Source organism: Sander lucioperca, chromosome 12 (assembly GCF_008315115.2).
Source record: "Sander lucioperca isolate FBNREF2018 chromosome 12, SLUC_FBN_1.2, whole genome shotgun sequence".
Classification (NCBI taxonomy): Eukaryota; Metazoa; Chordata; class Actinopteri; order Perciformes; family Percidae; genus Sander; species Sander lucioperca.
Window position 1 is genome coordinate 25,919,544 of NC_050184.1, and position 13,925 is coordinate 25,933,468.

Genomic DNA, 13,925 nt, shown 5'->3' on the forward strand with positions numbered 1-13,925 from the left:
GTGTTTGAAATCTTTTGTCATTTGCAACAATAAAACTAACTTGTTTATATATAAATAACATAAAAATCAAGAATCAAATAAGAAACACTGGCATGATATATACATTTAGACAGTATACAAAAGACATAGCATATTAGCAAAAACATAACTTCATCTAAAATGTAAGTGGTTAACACCTGGAAGTTTAATTAATTAATGCTTTGTTCTTTCATTTTCCTGATTTGTGTATTATTTTTTTTAATATTAATATTTAAAAGTATTGTATAGGCCTACTCTTGTCTGTGTGTCTCTTAGTGTCATTGTGTTACAAAGTGTGAAAGCCTCTTTGATTTAAGTGATATTCATTAGGCCTAAACAAAATAAAAATGCAATTGATTTAAACACACGATTCTTTGGGTTGATACATCACAGTAAACTTGGTACAAAAATGAGGCTCTCCTGCCCTCCACTGGCAATGCTGAAAACCTTTTTTTTTTACACATAGCCTACATTACATCATGGTTTCAGATGATTTTCACTAATAGGAAATATTAGGTCATGACGACTGGCACCAATCAAATAAGAGAGACCCTCTGTTGTTTTACAGAAACCGAGTGAGGTGGCAATGATGCCATTAATAATTCATTAAGTGAGCTGTGATACAAGGAAGATATGTGGCTTCACACCAAATGTTAAACATGTATTATTAGCTGACTTATAGGGAAATGCTAGGAGTGTGCACATAGCCTGTAGTCAACTTACACCAATTAAAAATCCAATATTGACTGTAGGCCTATGTGCTATTGAACTGGTAACAGCAATAGGATTAATACATCATGCCTTAATATCGACCTTGGATTTTGGGATTGTATGATCGATTATTATAAAAGTCGGATTTGTAGGCCTATATTCTTTAAAAAAAAAAACTGGAACAAATTCATTAGTGGGGCTTTTTTTACTCATTGGGTTTAGCAAACATTGTCGTTCCAGTGGTTTTTGGAGAGGGATACTTGCATTGACTGCATTAAGCACTTGCCTCCAAGGTAGCCTAATGACAAAGAATAGCCTCCTACAGACTGGACTATACTCATTTTCCCTGCCTGATTTGGCTGGAGGGCGCATGGTGAGAACATTTGGCAGCAACTAGATTAAAATACTTGGCGAAGGTTGATTTAAAGAATTTAAGCGCTGACCCTTTTTCGTCAGGAACGAGCGCCGTTACGTCGGAAGAGCAGCACGAGCCGGTATTGCAGCGACTTTATTAGACAGAAACCCCAATTAATCTGTTCGATAATAGATAATAATAACGCGAGAGTTTGCAAGTTGCCTCAAGACTGTAGTTGCAACTGTCAAAGGTGGAGTGGATACGCGCATGACCCAACACACATTACTGTAATACTGTACACGGCCGCCGAGATAATATCCGTATAAAAAAGCGAAATAATCCCGAGGTAAGGAACCGAGGAGTGAACCAAAACCGACCGAGGTTTGGCTTTTCTGCTCATTTTCCTTCGCTTCGTTTTCTTTTACTCTAACCAAGTGTTTCGCCGCCGTCGAAATTACTGCACTAAATATATTTGTGTGCCTCCCTTTAGCTCCAGCCAGCGCAAGGATTTTTTTTTACTCCTCCTTCGTAATAAAGTCGCCATTTTGCTTCACTGCCTATAAACCATCCCGTATTCTAATATTTTCCTCAAGGAGTCGAGGACCTACCTATATTTTCTTGGCTATTTCTAATATTTCTGGATTGTTTAACGAGAAGACAGAGGTTGAGGAAGTGCCTCGTGGTGTACATATTAATGCAGGAAAGGAGGGGGGCAAGGCAATTGGAAACTGGGAATAAGGTGAAAGTATCCAGGATTTATTTTCATGTACAGACGAAATTGTAATTTCTCTTCTCCTGCCCTGCTCTTTTTTTTCTTCCACCTCGTCGTGGTCTGCAGAGTTGGGGGACAGGACGACAGTGACGACTGTCCACTTCCTTTCAGATCCCCAACCCCAGTCTGACCGGTCCTTGACGCACAGCAGGTGTGATTGCCATGTAACATAACATTGGTGGAAAAACGCCCACTTCGGTGTCTGTCTCCTGACCCCCTCCTCCCTCTTGTGGGTGACCCGGGGCCACCCGGCCCCTAGCGCTGGGTGACTGCCCGACAGTTCAGGTAGGTGTGGCCGACCAGAGGAGCACTATTTTTTTTCTTAACCACATAAATAGGCAACTCTGTAACCTTGTTGTAGTTCACACACACACACACACACACACACACACACACACACACACACACACACACACACACACACACACACACACACACACACCATGGCAGTGTGCCACGTGTGTAGCTAAAATACTTATTTCCAGGTTGGTTTGTCAGCAGATTCTGGAGGGAGATGTGAGTGGGTGTCACCATGTTTTGTTGTGTCTAGCTAAATGTATGGTAATGTAGGACTGTGGTTTACTTCTAGAAATCTTTTATGAAAACACCAGCTGCAATGTTATTTTAAAAACATTGCTGAACAAATGCCAAGGCAAAACATGGGAATCAAAAATGCATTGTGTACAAAAAAGTACATATGTCACTATTGATACTCCCAATAAAAGATTACAAGCAGCATTCATTTCACCACTGATAATTGAGCATAACAATGTGTCTTTATCTCTCTCACCACCACATCTGTTTATTTTAAGTAGTAAAATGCTTGTCTGTAGTTTCAGTACAGTTTCTTCACACTCTGACACATCATGCAGGAACAGGAAGGTGTCTAGTGTGAGTGTGTGCATATTTCTGCAACTTGCATCGTGCAGCGAGCTCACTGTGCCTTTTAAAGTAAAATGTATTAACAACTTATAACAAACGCGTATTGTCACTTTGACGGATGAGCCATCATCGCTCAATGTACAGTGAGTAGCATGGCGTGTAAATGGACACCGAGTGGCCCCAACCGAGTGACCCTTTGTGCTGTTGTAATTCATTAGGAGAGTGACATGAATGTGTGCTAAGAGAAAGCATGCTGGATTGTAATCAGTCCCACTTAGCATAATTAGCAATTGTCAGCCTTCATCCATTAGACTGTCCCATGCTGGTAGGAAATGAGGGTTCAGTACAGAGCCCAAAACTGGGCTTACTATGGATGAAGGTGGCATGATGTTTATAATAGATTGGTGGACTATGCTGTGTAATCTATCTACCGTAGCAGTCAACAAATAAGGGATTAGCTCTCACTTAAAGCAAAAAACACGTTGCTGCTGCTGACTACAAGATGCATCACTGTTTTTAATAATAAAGAAAGAAGGCAGGAAAGTAGCTTTGTACCCCCCTCTCTCCCTCTTTGACTCACCTTTTGTCTAATGGGCAGAGTATGGAGTTAGTGTGTAAGTGAGAATATTGATTTTGAAGTGAAACATGGAAGGTCACACCCTCATTACAGCTGCTGATGATGTGTGTGCCTCCACTCAGATAACGTTCAGTCCAATAGCACCGATGGCCAACATGAAGTGCATTGTAGAACAAAGGGACAGCATCATAACAGTGGACATTGCTAATAATGTTTTGACAAGCAATGGAACGGGATTAATGAGCGTCAGAAAGTATCCCAATATCGCCTCTAGCTACCAATCTCTCCTGTGTGATTTTGTACCCCCACAACTACCATTGCAGGCATGGAGAGCCCAAGTGGCCCCAGGCTTGGGAAGCTGTCCTCATCAGGGCTGCCAAGGGGCCGGACCCCCAAGCATGGACATCCCCAGGAGCCTGTCAGAACCACGCCAGGCCCGGAAAACAACAACAAACACAGTGAGTGACGAGCCACTGCCACACTTCATGAAATGAAAACAGTATTCTATGCACACACTTTAGATCTACAGTTTGCAGCGTTTCTTCACAGATTGTTTTAAATGTGCTAACTAAGAAAGCTTTTGTTTGTGTGACCCGGGTTTTCTCTTGGCCTGAAAGAGTTATAGCTCTCATTTGCATACAAAATGACATATACTACTACTACACATACTAACACATACCGTATGTGATGGTTGCAATAGCATTCTTGCCAATTTGTCTTTATATTCCATTGGCTTTAGACTGGCTGGACTTTTTTAATTATTTAGTAGCTTATGATAGCACTAGGCAGGCTGTTCAGAGCTTTGGTGTTGTTTTTCGAGGATTTGATCACATAATGCATATACTGTAACTGTCTCTGTTGCTTTTTTGAATGGGTTATATTTTACTTATAATCAATGGTTCCCCAGCCTCAATGTAATTTTACCCCTCTCACCACAGAAGGGCCTGGAAACTACATTTTCCCTCAGAGTGCCTTACAGTGAGAAAACCAAACAAACAAGTATTGCCAAGCACTGACATTAGTGAAACCCTAAGCCATCTGGATGGAGATGGAAGATTTTGGAAAGAGAGAGCAGGGCTGGGGAATTATGTTTCAATCCAATAACCAGCAGATCATCAAGACATTGTTAATAGAGTCAGGCAGACTTGGAAAACTGGAGCTGTTCTAATATGACCCAGTTGTTTTGGTTGCTACAAAATAGCCCCTCATTCCCAGACACACACAGCACTAGCACTAGACTAGATGCTTCAATTTGGTTTTTTTTCCATGTTAATATCAGCCCTGTAGGCTGGATTAGCATGCCTGTGTGTGTGTGTGTGTGTGTGTGTGTGTGTGTGTGTGTGTGTGTGTGTGTGTGTGTGTGTTTGCTTGCTGTGGACAGTAATACAAAGCATATTTTGCAAGACAACTCAGAGTGCAGTAAGCTTTGGACAGTTTTTTTGTGGTGATTTAAGTGGTGAAACCGTTTATTAAATTGTTTTAATTGTATGTCTTTATCTGCTTAATCTTTCTATAGTTAGCAGGGTAACACAGGCTCACAGTATGGTTTCCAACACACAGGCTGTTGTGCTGACTGATGTGCTGCTTTTGCTCTTAAAGAATGTATTGTAGCACAGAACACAGTGTATTTGAATGACATGTTTTTCTCTGCAGCCTCTCAAAGTGTCATGTTTTATAGATTTTTTTTTCACTTTATAACTCAGTAAACAAGATACCGGCATGATTGTGTGTGTGTGTGTGTGTGTTGGTGTGTGTGCGTGTGTGTGAGTGCGTGCGTGCACGTTGAAAAAATGCTTTCACAGGTAATGGTCCTGGTCTTTTCGGGACTTTTTCTGGTAACTTAAGACTACCGTTTCTGCTTGTCAGTTTTGTTTTCTTTTTCCACAGTTGATCTGCTTTGATTTTCATTAAATAGAGCTTCTCAAAATAGTAATCATATCAGTGTTTTTGATAGTACAAGTCTGTGCTAAGGACAGCTTCCAGTACAATTTGATTGCACCAGATACAAATCTGCATTCCACTTGTAGTTGAAGAATTGTCTTGTTTGGCTGGAAAGTTGCTCTTATCTGGAACATTACATCAGGGGTTTCCCTAGACTTTAGAGGGGCTCAGTTAGTAACATTGCCAGTGGACTGTGTTTTATGTGATTATGAGGTTTGAAGATTCTCTAAGAGCATCCAGCAACCTAAAGGGGAACCACAAGGCTACTGAAACACATGCACATCCTTGTGTAACAGTAGGAATTAATTTAGACACAAAGCAGAGCATGAGAAATGCATGAGGAATTTTACATTTTCATTTCATCTGGGCACTCAATTACAGTGGCATTTGTAATCCCTAACCACCACACCATAACTGCAGCATGTTATGATTCACTCAGATGTAGTTGAAACTAAAGCAAAGAAGATATTCATTGACTTTGATTGGACTTTCTGTATTACCTCCAGCAAAACACTCTGCCTATATCAAAATGCATTACCTTTTCAAACGACAAGCCATCTACTCAAATCTGGACTCCTTTTCCTATTACTCATCAGTGCCTGGCTTGAGCTTTACTGTATGGAGCTAGTGATGAGAAGAAATGCTACAATGCTAATCATAATGAGCCTGGCGCTAGTTTGTCTATGCCTGGGGGACTGTGAGTCTTGGTTTGGTGAAACAAAGCCATCAATACCTATAGGTCCCTGTGTATGTTTTTCAGTGCTCATTCTATGTCCATTGTACACAGTGTGCTCTTCAGATAACCATGTACCACATTATATGCTGTCTTCCCACTGGTCATCTTTTTCATTAATAACGAATCATTTTTCATTCCATGTTCATTAAAAGGTAAGACTTTTCCACCTTGTGGTATTATCAGTTCTCATGCTGATCGATACATGTCCTTGTCGGAAACTTTGCATGATGTAATTATGAAGAAATCCTGTCCTCGCTGGATAGTTTTTTGTACTAGTGGTTTCCTGAAATCCCTCTGTGATTTTATGCACGGAAAGAAAGACTGCAAATCGGGTTTGTGTGCTTTCCTAGAGTGGTGCGGTTGAGCTGTCACCTTGCCACACCAGACAACTTGCAGGAAAGGATGTGGTCCCTGAGGGTGACTTGCTCTCTCTTTGTCTCTCTCCTTTCTTTCTTGCTCTTACATTTTTTCACATTAGCATCTTATTAGAGCCCTAGTTTTGTCATTTTTTTTCTCCAACAGCCTTCTAAGCTGTTAAACAACCTACGGTAAAAGTATTTGGACAGTCCTAATGCTGTTTTGCCAAATGCTTTAGGCAGGCCCTGAAATTAGGCTCCTTTCTGCAAACATTAACGCAAGCATAAATGAGTGGAGTCTAGGCGTGTGTGTGTGTGTGTGTGTGTGTGTGTGTGTGTGTGTGTGTGTGTGTGTGTGTGTGTGTGTGTGTGTGTGTGTGTGTGTGTGTGTGTGTGTGTGAGACCATCCTCCGTCTTTGATTGAGAGGGGTGCAGTACCCTACCTGATCCCAGGCACGGGACCCCGGGCACGCTGTGTGTAAGGGGAGGTGGGTGCTACAGAGTTGGGAGAAGCCGTCTCTATCAGTATGGGGAAGGTCTGCATTGGTTTATATGGTTGTGGCTGTGTTTGACTGTTAAATGTGCTAGCTTGTGCTGTTTTTGTTTGTGTTTACATGACTGTGCGTGTGCGTGCACACTGCACAGCCATGAGTGTTCTCAAATGACAGTCCACTACTCTGACTGCAGGACCTTCATTTCCGGCCCGCAGACGCCATCTGCTGACCCTGCATATTTTTCTCAGCAGCAATCTCTTGCTCTCCCTCTCCACCTATTGCTTTCTCACATTTCCACTCGCTCGGTTGTTGCCGTATTCTCTACACATAACTGTCACTCCTTTCCATTTCATCCTCCCTCGAACTCCTTATCTTTCGCTTGTCCCACTTATTACGCTGTATCATCAGCAGCAGTGAATCCCCAGGCCTCCAGCCTCACTATCCATGCCAGCTTTCATTCTATCCCCGCAATCTTCTTCACCCTACTCCCACCCACCAGCCCCGCTCCCCATCTCACTCTTCTCACCTTTATATTTCTTATATTTTGTAGCCCTCGCCTGCTGATGCTTTGAGTCTTAGAAATTGGTGGAATACCAAAAAATAAAATCGATAAAGAGCCATAGATTGGAGAATGTTTGTTTTGGGATGAAATTGAATTCTGGATCTTTTCTCAGCCTGATGCTGCATCTCGTATTGAGGAGAGTCTTTAGTCATCTTTGTCACACCTTTATTTGGCAGGCTTGAGGATGGCAGATGAGAAGGAGTACAGAGCAATGGGAGAGGATAGAGATTGAGTTGGTGAGTCACTCTCCATAAGGAGGGCACTGCAAACAGTCTGGAGCAGGCATTGTGTGTCTGGCTCGTATATATGTTGTTGCATAAACACTTGCCTTTTTCATGGGTGCTGGTCTATGCACTGCATACTATATACCACAACTTGCCTTAGTGCATAAATAGCGAATTCCACCATGATCCTTGTGTATTCTTTAATTTTCTGTCCAGTCAGTCTTACATTTAAAAATGTTTTATTTGTTCAGTCAGTTTACCTGTCTGCATCATCTCCTAAGAATCCAAGGCTTTTGTGTTTGGATGTCACTAAATATACTATTAGCCATGGGCCAAATGGCATCAGGCGATAGATGAGGTTTCCAATAATATGAAGCATGCAGCTGATGTGGAAGGCTGTAAAAAAAGTTCTGAAGAGGCTGTCAAGGTATTGTGAGTCACCAGATTATGTAGGAGGAATCTCAAGCCCAAGCTCTTTTTTTTTTGATTTGGCTGCTTTACTGTAAGTGTGGTTTAGTGGTGTTAGTAAACATAGCCTACCACAGGTCTTTGTGGGGATTCCTGGAATTTACACAAAATGATCCCCTATACAGGAGTTCAAACCGCTGAGGGCACTGAAAATTGTTTTTGCTTAGGACATTCACACTTCTGACTGGGCACTAATTACTGGTTATTTAGTAAGAAGATGCTCTGCTTATCATTAAGTCATAGAGTAGGACAAACCCTGAAATCAGTTGACCTATGTATAAATGATGCCCTTAACAAATATATCTATCAAAGCCACCACATGTGGAATTTTAAAATTCACAACTTTGATACTCCCAATTACAGTAGAATCAAAGAATACACAATGCATGATGGTTTTATTCTTCATTCATGTTACAATCTATCTAGAATTGTGTCACCCTGATTGTTAACATTGTAATTTTGCAATGCCTATTCTGTGGTCTATTCTGTACACATGGTATCTATTGCATGTCTCCTCTGTGGATTGTCCTGAACAATACATTTGAAAAATATATTTACATGATGTTTTTATGTGATGTCAATTGGACTTTAAATGAGGAAATATATCTATGAAAGACTGTTCATACCTAGGAAATGTGTTGTCCATTATTTCTAGCCCTGAAGTTGAACCAGAGTAATATACAGTAATGGAATTAGCTCACATTTTCTTCTTCACAATCAGATCACAGCCGATTGTCTTCAGCCTTTGCATATGAACCCCTCAAAAACTAAGCTATGTTTACTTGGGCCACCCTGTAACACTTGTAGAGTGATTTAGTTTTACTATCAGAGTAAGTGGAATGGCAAAAAAGTATTTGCAGTGTTTTCAGAAAAAAAAAAATTAAATTAGTCTAACCATGTTGTCAACAAGTGTATCTGTGTAAGAGATTAGCAGATACAATGAGAGAGAGAGATACAATGAGAGAGAGAGAGAGAGAGAGAGAGAGAGAGAGAGAGAGAGAGAGACAATGAGAGAGAGAGAGAGAGAGAGAGAGAGACGCACTGAGAGTCTGGTTTTCTTTCAGTTAGTCAGTGTCTGGGTCGCAAGACTGTTCTGGTGCTGCTACACCTCTCTACTTCTTCTTACTCACTGTCTGGAATCAGGCCTGACTGGGAGGGTATTATGGGGACGTCTTCAAAGAGAGGTGTGTATATGATGGGAAGGTTTGTACTGTGTGTGTGTGTGTGTGTGTGTGTGTGTGTGTGTTGACATGCCACTTAACTGAGAATTTGTGAGAGGGGAAAGTTGTGAAGAAGTAAAGGTCCAGTGGTTGCATTGACTGTAGGACCAGGATAGCTTACACATTAAGGAGACGGTTGTACTTTGTCACTGTGTTTACCCTGCACTGTGTCCAGGTGTATCAATTTCTCTATCTTTTGTCTGTTGAGATTGAGGAAGTAGTAATACCGTGTCTTCTTTCCATGGAGTTGTGTCAGTGGTGAGTAGTGTTTGTTTGTGTGTGTGTTGTTTTTCTCCAAACCAATGTACAGTATGTCTAAACCCTACTGTGCAGACACAGACAAAGGCTCCTGTGTGAGTGTTTGTCGAGGAAAACAAATGACTGTTCTGTGTGTGCGCCGGTGTGTGTGTATGTGTTTGTGGGTAATGTGTGCACCCTTGCACTCAGGGGGAGCAGTTGCAGGCGTAGCTAGGAGAACTCAGAGGTTATTTGAGATCATTAGGCAGCAGCTCTCTTCTCTTTTCGTCTCTGCTTTGCTGTCAGGGTTAACCAGTGTGGAGCAACAGTTGCAGACAGCTGGGAGCGAATCATACTCTGACATTAGTTGAACAGCTGTTTTATCCCCATAGCCTGTGCCTGAGAACCAGGGTTTAGATATGACACAATGGGCCTGCTTTGTTTCATACCAAGACAATGGTTGTGATTGCTGAGCGCCACAGAGTGTGCTACCCATACTCAAGCAAGCAAAGCAAAGTAAGAGATACTAAACACATTTTGTGTTTTGCATATTTTACCCCAGGAAAGATAAGTCTGCTGTTATATTTTTCGTTTTTACAGTTAAGTTTGCACTCGCACCAGCGCTTCCTTGGCTTGTGTGTATACATGCCTATTTGCGTTGTAGCCTTCTGTATGTGGGCCTAATTGTTCTGCTTGCTGGAAAGAGGCCTCTGATAGTGGTAACTAAGACAAGTGGATCTTATTCCCATAGCAACCAGAACATATCTTTCCCAAGAGCAGAATTCATTAATTATGCCTTTCTTTTACAAGACCTTTATTTTCTAAGACAGGAATTAGAATGCATGCTCAATTTCCTCCTTAGCACAAGAGCTGCACTGCCGACTGCATCACCTCCCCAGCTGCTACCCAGACAGCTAATAGAAAAATGCTCTGTCGCCTGGAGAATATTAATACACTCAAATCTATGCACACACATCACACTTACACACACTGGTAATGGTTTTGTGTACTTGTTTATGTGTATCAGTGTGCATGTTTATCGGTGTGTTTGCACCTTGTGTCATGAACTATTCCCAAATACAGCCAGCAATGCTGTGCTACTTCAATCTCATACAGCCTTGCCTTATTTTCTTTCTGAGTCTGAAGTAAAAGATGACATATAATCCGTCAGCCTGTGTTTGTCTGTGCTTGGGTGAGAAACAAAAAGAAAACAAATGAGGGAAAAAGGGAAAGGTGATACTGTGTAATAAAGCAGAGGGAAATGAGGACGGGACGTCATGACAGGTTAGGCCCATATTGTGTTTTTATACACATTAACATCACTGACATAGAGAGATGTTTTTTTGGGTTGTTGAAGGCTGTTTTTGTATGAGCAACAATGGCGGGAAGTCAATTCATTTATTTGATAAAAAATACTCCAACAATTTTTATAACCCTGGTAAGTACACAGAGTGCTCTGATCCAGTTTGGGATCTGCCACAAATGGGCCGCACTAGGCAAATGTGCATCCTGTCGCTGTCACTGAGTTTGCAGTAGAAGAAAATCATGTTTCCCAGCACGGGGAAGTGAAACAGATTCAAAAGGGAGTATATGCAAGACCACTGCTGCATTCCACTTCACAGCTAAGGACTATCATCTCTGCTTCAAGTAGTTTCCCTTTGGCATTTTCTAGATCTGATATGACTGAATAAGCTCGAGCAGCACCTCTGTCTCCTGCTTGCCTTGTTTCTGCTGCCGCTATCCGGTCTTGCCAGATCAATGCAGGGGAGTTGAGAGCTCATGTAATGATATATCATTCTGAAGAGCTGAGTCTAGCCTCAGCTCCTACCTGCAGCACTGTCATTCAGTATTCTGCTTGGTCAGAAGAAGAAGTCATCTGCCTCTGCAATTCTCTCCTCTCTCCCTGAGCATCCTCTGCTTCCCTCTCCTCCCTTTGTCACGCCCCTTCCCTCCCTCCTCTCCTTTCACATACATACACTCATCCTCCGCTCTCTCCATTTTCCCTCCCTCTCTAAACTAGCACTGTATAGAGAAAATAGAGTGCAAAGGTCTAATTGTAGCAGAGAAGAGAGCAGTAATGAGCCAGTGCACTGCCTGTCTTCCAAATTTACATGGAGAAAGATCGGGAAGGGTGTGTGGAGGGAAAGAAGGGAAAGTGAGAAAGCTAGACATGAGGTGAGAAAAGAGGGAAGCGGCAGTATGAGAGATGTAGGGAGGGAGTAATGGGGAGCAGAGCGAGAGCTGAGGCAGTCAGTCTGCTGTGTGCTGTGTCAGAGGTTCACACAGGCGCTAGCGATTTATAGCTGATCTATTTGGCTCAACAGAAGGCCTCTACCCACACTGCCCTCTCTTCCTCTCTCTGCCACACACACACACACACACACATGCACATCCTTCCTCTGTTTATCTGACAATCAAATCCTACATCTTAACACTTACCAGTTTTCAAACCCATCACCATAGCTGTACATATTGGTTTTCCTTCATGTCCGTATTTAGTTTAAATATATGAGCGGATTCAGGGATTTTGGAGGTTTGAAAAAGTTTTTTTTTACTGAAGTTGGGTATTTGTGTAGCTCCATGACATGTCAAGAACATATCTAGAAGTGCTTATATACAGATATAATAATTTATATTTCTTTGCCACGAATATGAAGCACTTGCAGTACTATTTGCAGTAATTTAGAAATGTTTTTCTTGGCCATTTTGACAGGTCCAGTGTGTGATGAGCCAGCAGAGGTGAAGAGGAAAGGTCGCCCTAAAGCAGAAGTGCAAGAACTGAGAAGCATCCCTGTGAGTATCTCTCTTTGAACTGAGTAGGTGTTTGAAGTGGGCTCTATTTTTCCTGCACAGATTAGTCAGCTCTCCATGAATATGCACGATATACAACAATACAGTATAGCGATGATCCTTGCATGTATTGAATTCTCTCTTCCTCACCCCTGAGCAGGCCCATATGATAGTACAATGGAAGGAAGAGTTCAAGCGCCGCTCCAGGGTTAAGTGTCCGTGTTCAGGCTGCTGGTTAGAGTTTCCCAGCATCTATGGCGTCAAGTACCACTATCAACGCTGCCAGGGGGTGAGTCACTAACCTCTGTTCTTTCCTGTTATGCGGCTATTTGTACTTTATGCTGTGAACATGAGTAGTCTTTAACAGTGGATCACAGTAAAGATATTTTAAAAGCAACAAAGGAAGGACCATCACAGTCTGTGATAAATTACCTGTTAAGTTAGTTAATATCAGAGTTTAAACTTCCAGATAATTTATAATGCTCACACCTCAAATATTTAGTGATTAATGATCGTACATGGCTGTTTCAAGAACCTGTGATTATTCAACTGAAGTAATATGCTTCCAGTAACAGCTACCCACTGTCATTTTATTTTGTGTAGCGTGGGAGCCCACTCTAAATCCCCTCTCCTCATGTCTGTGTTTGTGTCTGTACCAGGCCACCGTAGCTGAGAAGCTGAGTCATGGCTGTCCCTACTGTGAGGCAGTGTTTGCCACAAAGGTGCGCCTGCAAAAGCACAAGTTGTGGAACCACCCAGACAGGGTTAGTATGGAGCCCAAGGACGAGCAGCCTAAGCTTCAAAAGACCACTGTCAAGTCCAACACCAAGAAAAGGTGACTAGGATTTAGATCTCAAATTCCCACCCACACTGACCCACATAATGTGGTTAGTAACGTCATAATGCTGACTGCACAAAACTTTCCTCCCTTGGTCTGTGAATTCAGGCCCATGGAGAACAGTCCCCCCTCTACGATGTTCTTCAAAGTAAAAAAGACCCAGGAGGTGTCCATGCCCTCTCAGAACGGGGAGCTGGCCCACGGGAAGAGTGAGAGGAAACAGCACAGCCACACTCAGCCTTCACAGCAGATTCACCAGTCCCAGCCAGTCCAGCCTCAGTCCCAGGAGTCCCACAGCACGTCGTCTGACGCGGAGGGCAGTGAAAGTGAATGGGACAGCCTTCCCCCTTCTTTCCCTGATGAAGACCCAGAGCGAATGAGGCACAGTAAGATTACAACATATCTTTTGTAATGGACCACAAGTTCTAATTAAATGCTTGTATGTGTATGTGTTTGACCGTTTCCTGCTCTGTGTTTTTCTCTTGAGCCAGGACGTAAGCAGAAAACACCTAAGAAATTCACTGGAGAGCAGCCTTCAATATCTGGAACATTTGGATTGAAGGGTAAATACCAAAAAAATGCTCTGACTTCACCCTGTTGTTGACAGTAAATTATGTTTTCTAATGAACACTTGCCCATAACAGTCAAACAGCCTTGATCAGTTATCTCCTGTGGTCGTGATATTAATAAGTGAATAAATGAAGTTGCGAAGAAAAGATTGTTACTAGGAACTGGGTGAATTAT

General features: G+C 42.2%; 1 protein-coding gene across 8 annotated transcripts in view; it reads left to right on the forward strand.

Annotated features, from left to right (window-relative positions):
• Positions 1 to 1,008: 1,008 nt before the first annotated feature.
• The window catches only part of znf512b (zinc finger protein 512B), a 34,358-nt gene continuing 21,441 nt past the window's right edge, over positions 1,009 to 13,925 (forward strand). The window contains exons 1-8 of one of the 8 annotated variants that reach the window (XM_036008431.1): positions 1,009 to 1,102; positions 1,968 to 2,141; positions 3,639 to 3,773; positions 12,267 to 12,346; positions 12,504 to 12,632; positions 13,003 to 13,178; positions 13,290 to 13,567; positions 13,667 to 13,744. In XM_036008431.1, the coding sequence (XP_035864324.1) occupies positions 3,641 to 3,773; positions 12,267 to 12,346; positions 12,504 to 12,632; positions 13,003 to 13,178; positions 13,290 to 13,567; positions 13,667 to 13,744 (874 nt within the window). In that variant the 5' untranslated portion in view covers positions 1,009 to 1,102; positions 1,968 to 2,141; positions 3,639 to 3,640. Of the gene's footprint in view, positions 1,103 to 1,190; positions 2,142 to 3,638; positions 3,774 to 9,151; positions 9,281 to 12,266; positions 12,347 to 12,503; positions 12,633 to 13,002; positions 13,179 to 13,289; positions 13,568 to 13,666; positions 13,745 to 13,925 lie in introns of those variants that run through there. The other 7 variants (XM_031316737.2, XM_031316736.2, XM_031316735.2 and 4 more) reach the window with 7 other exon arrangements.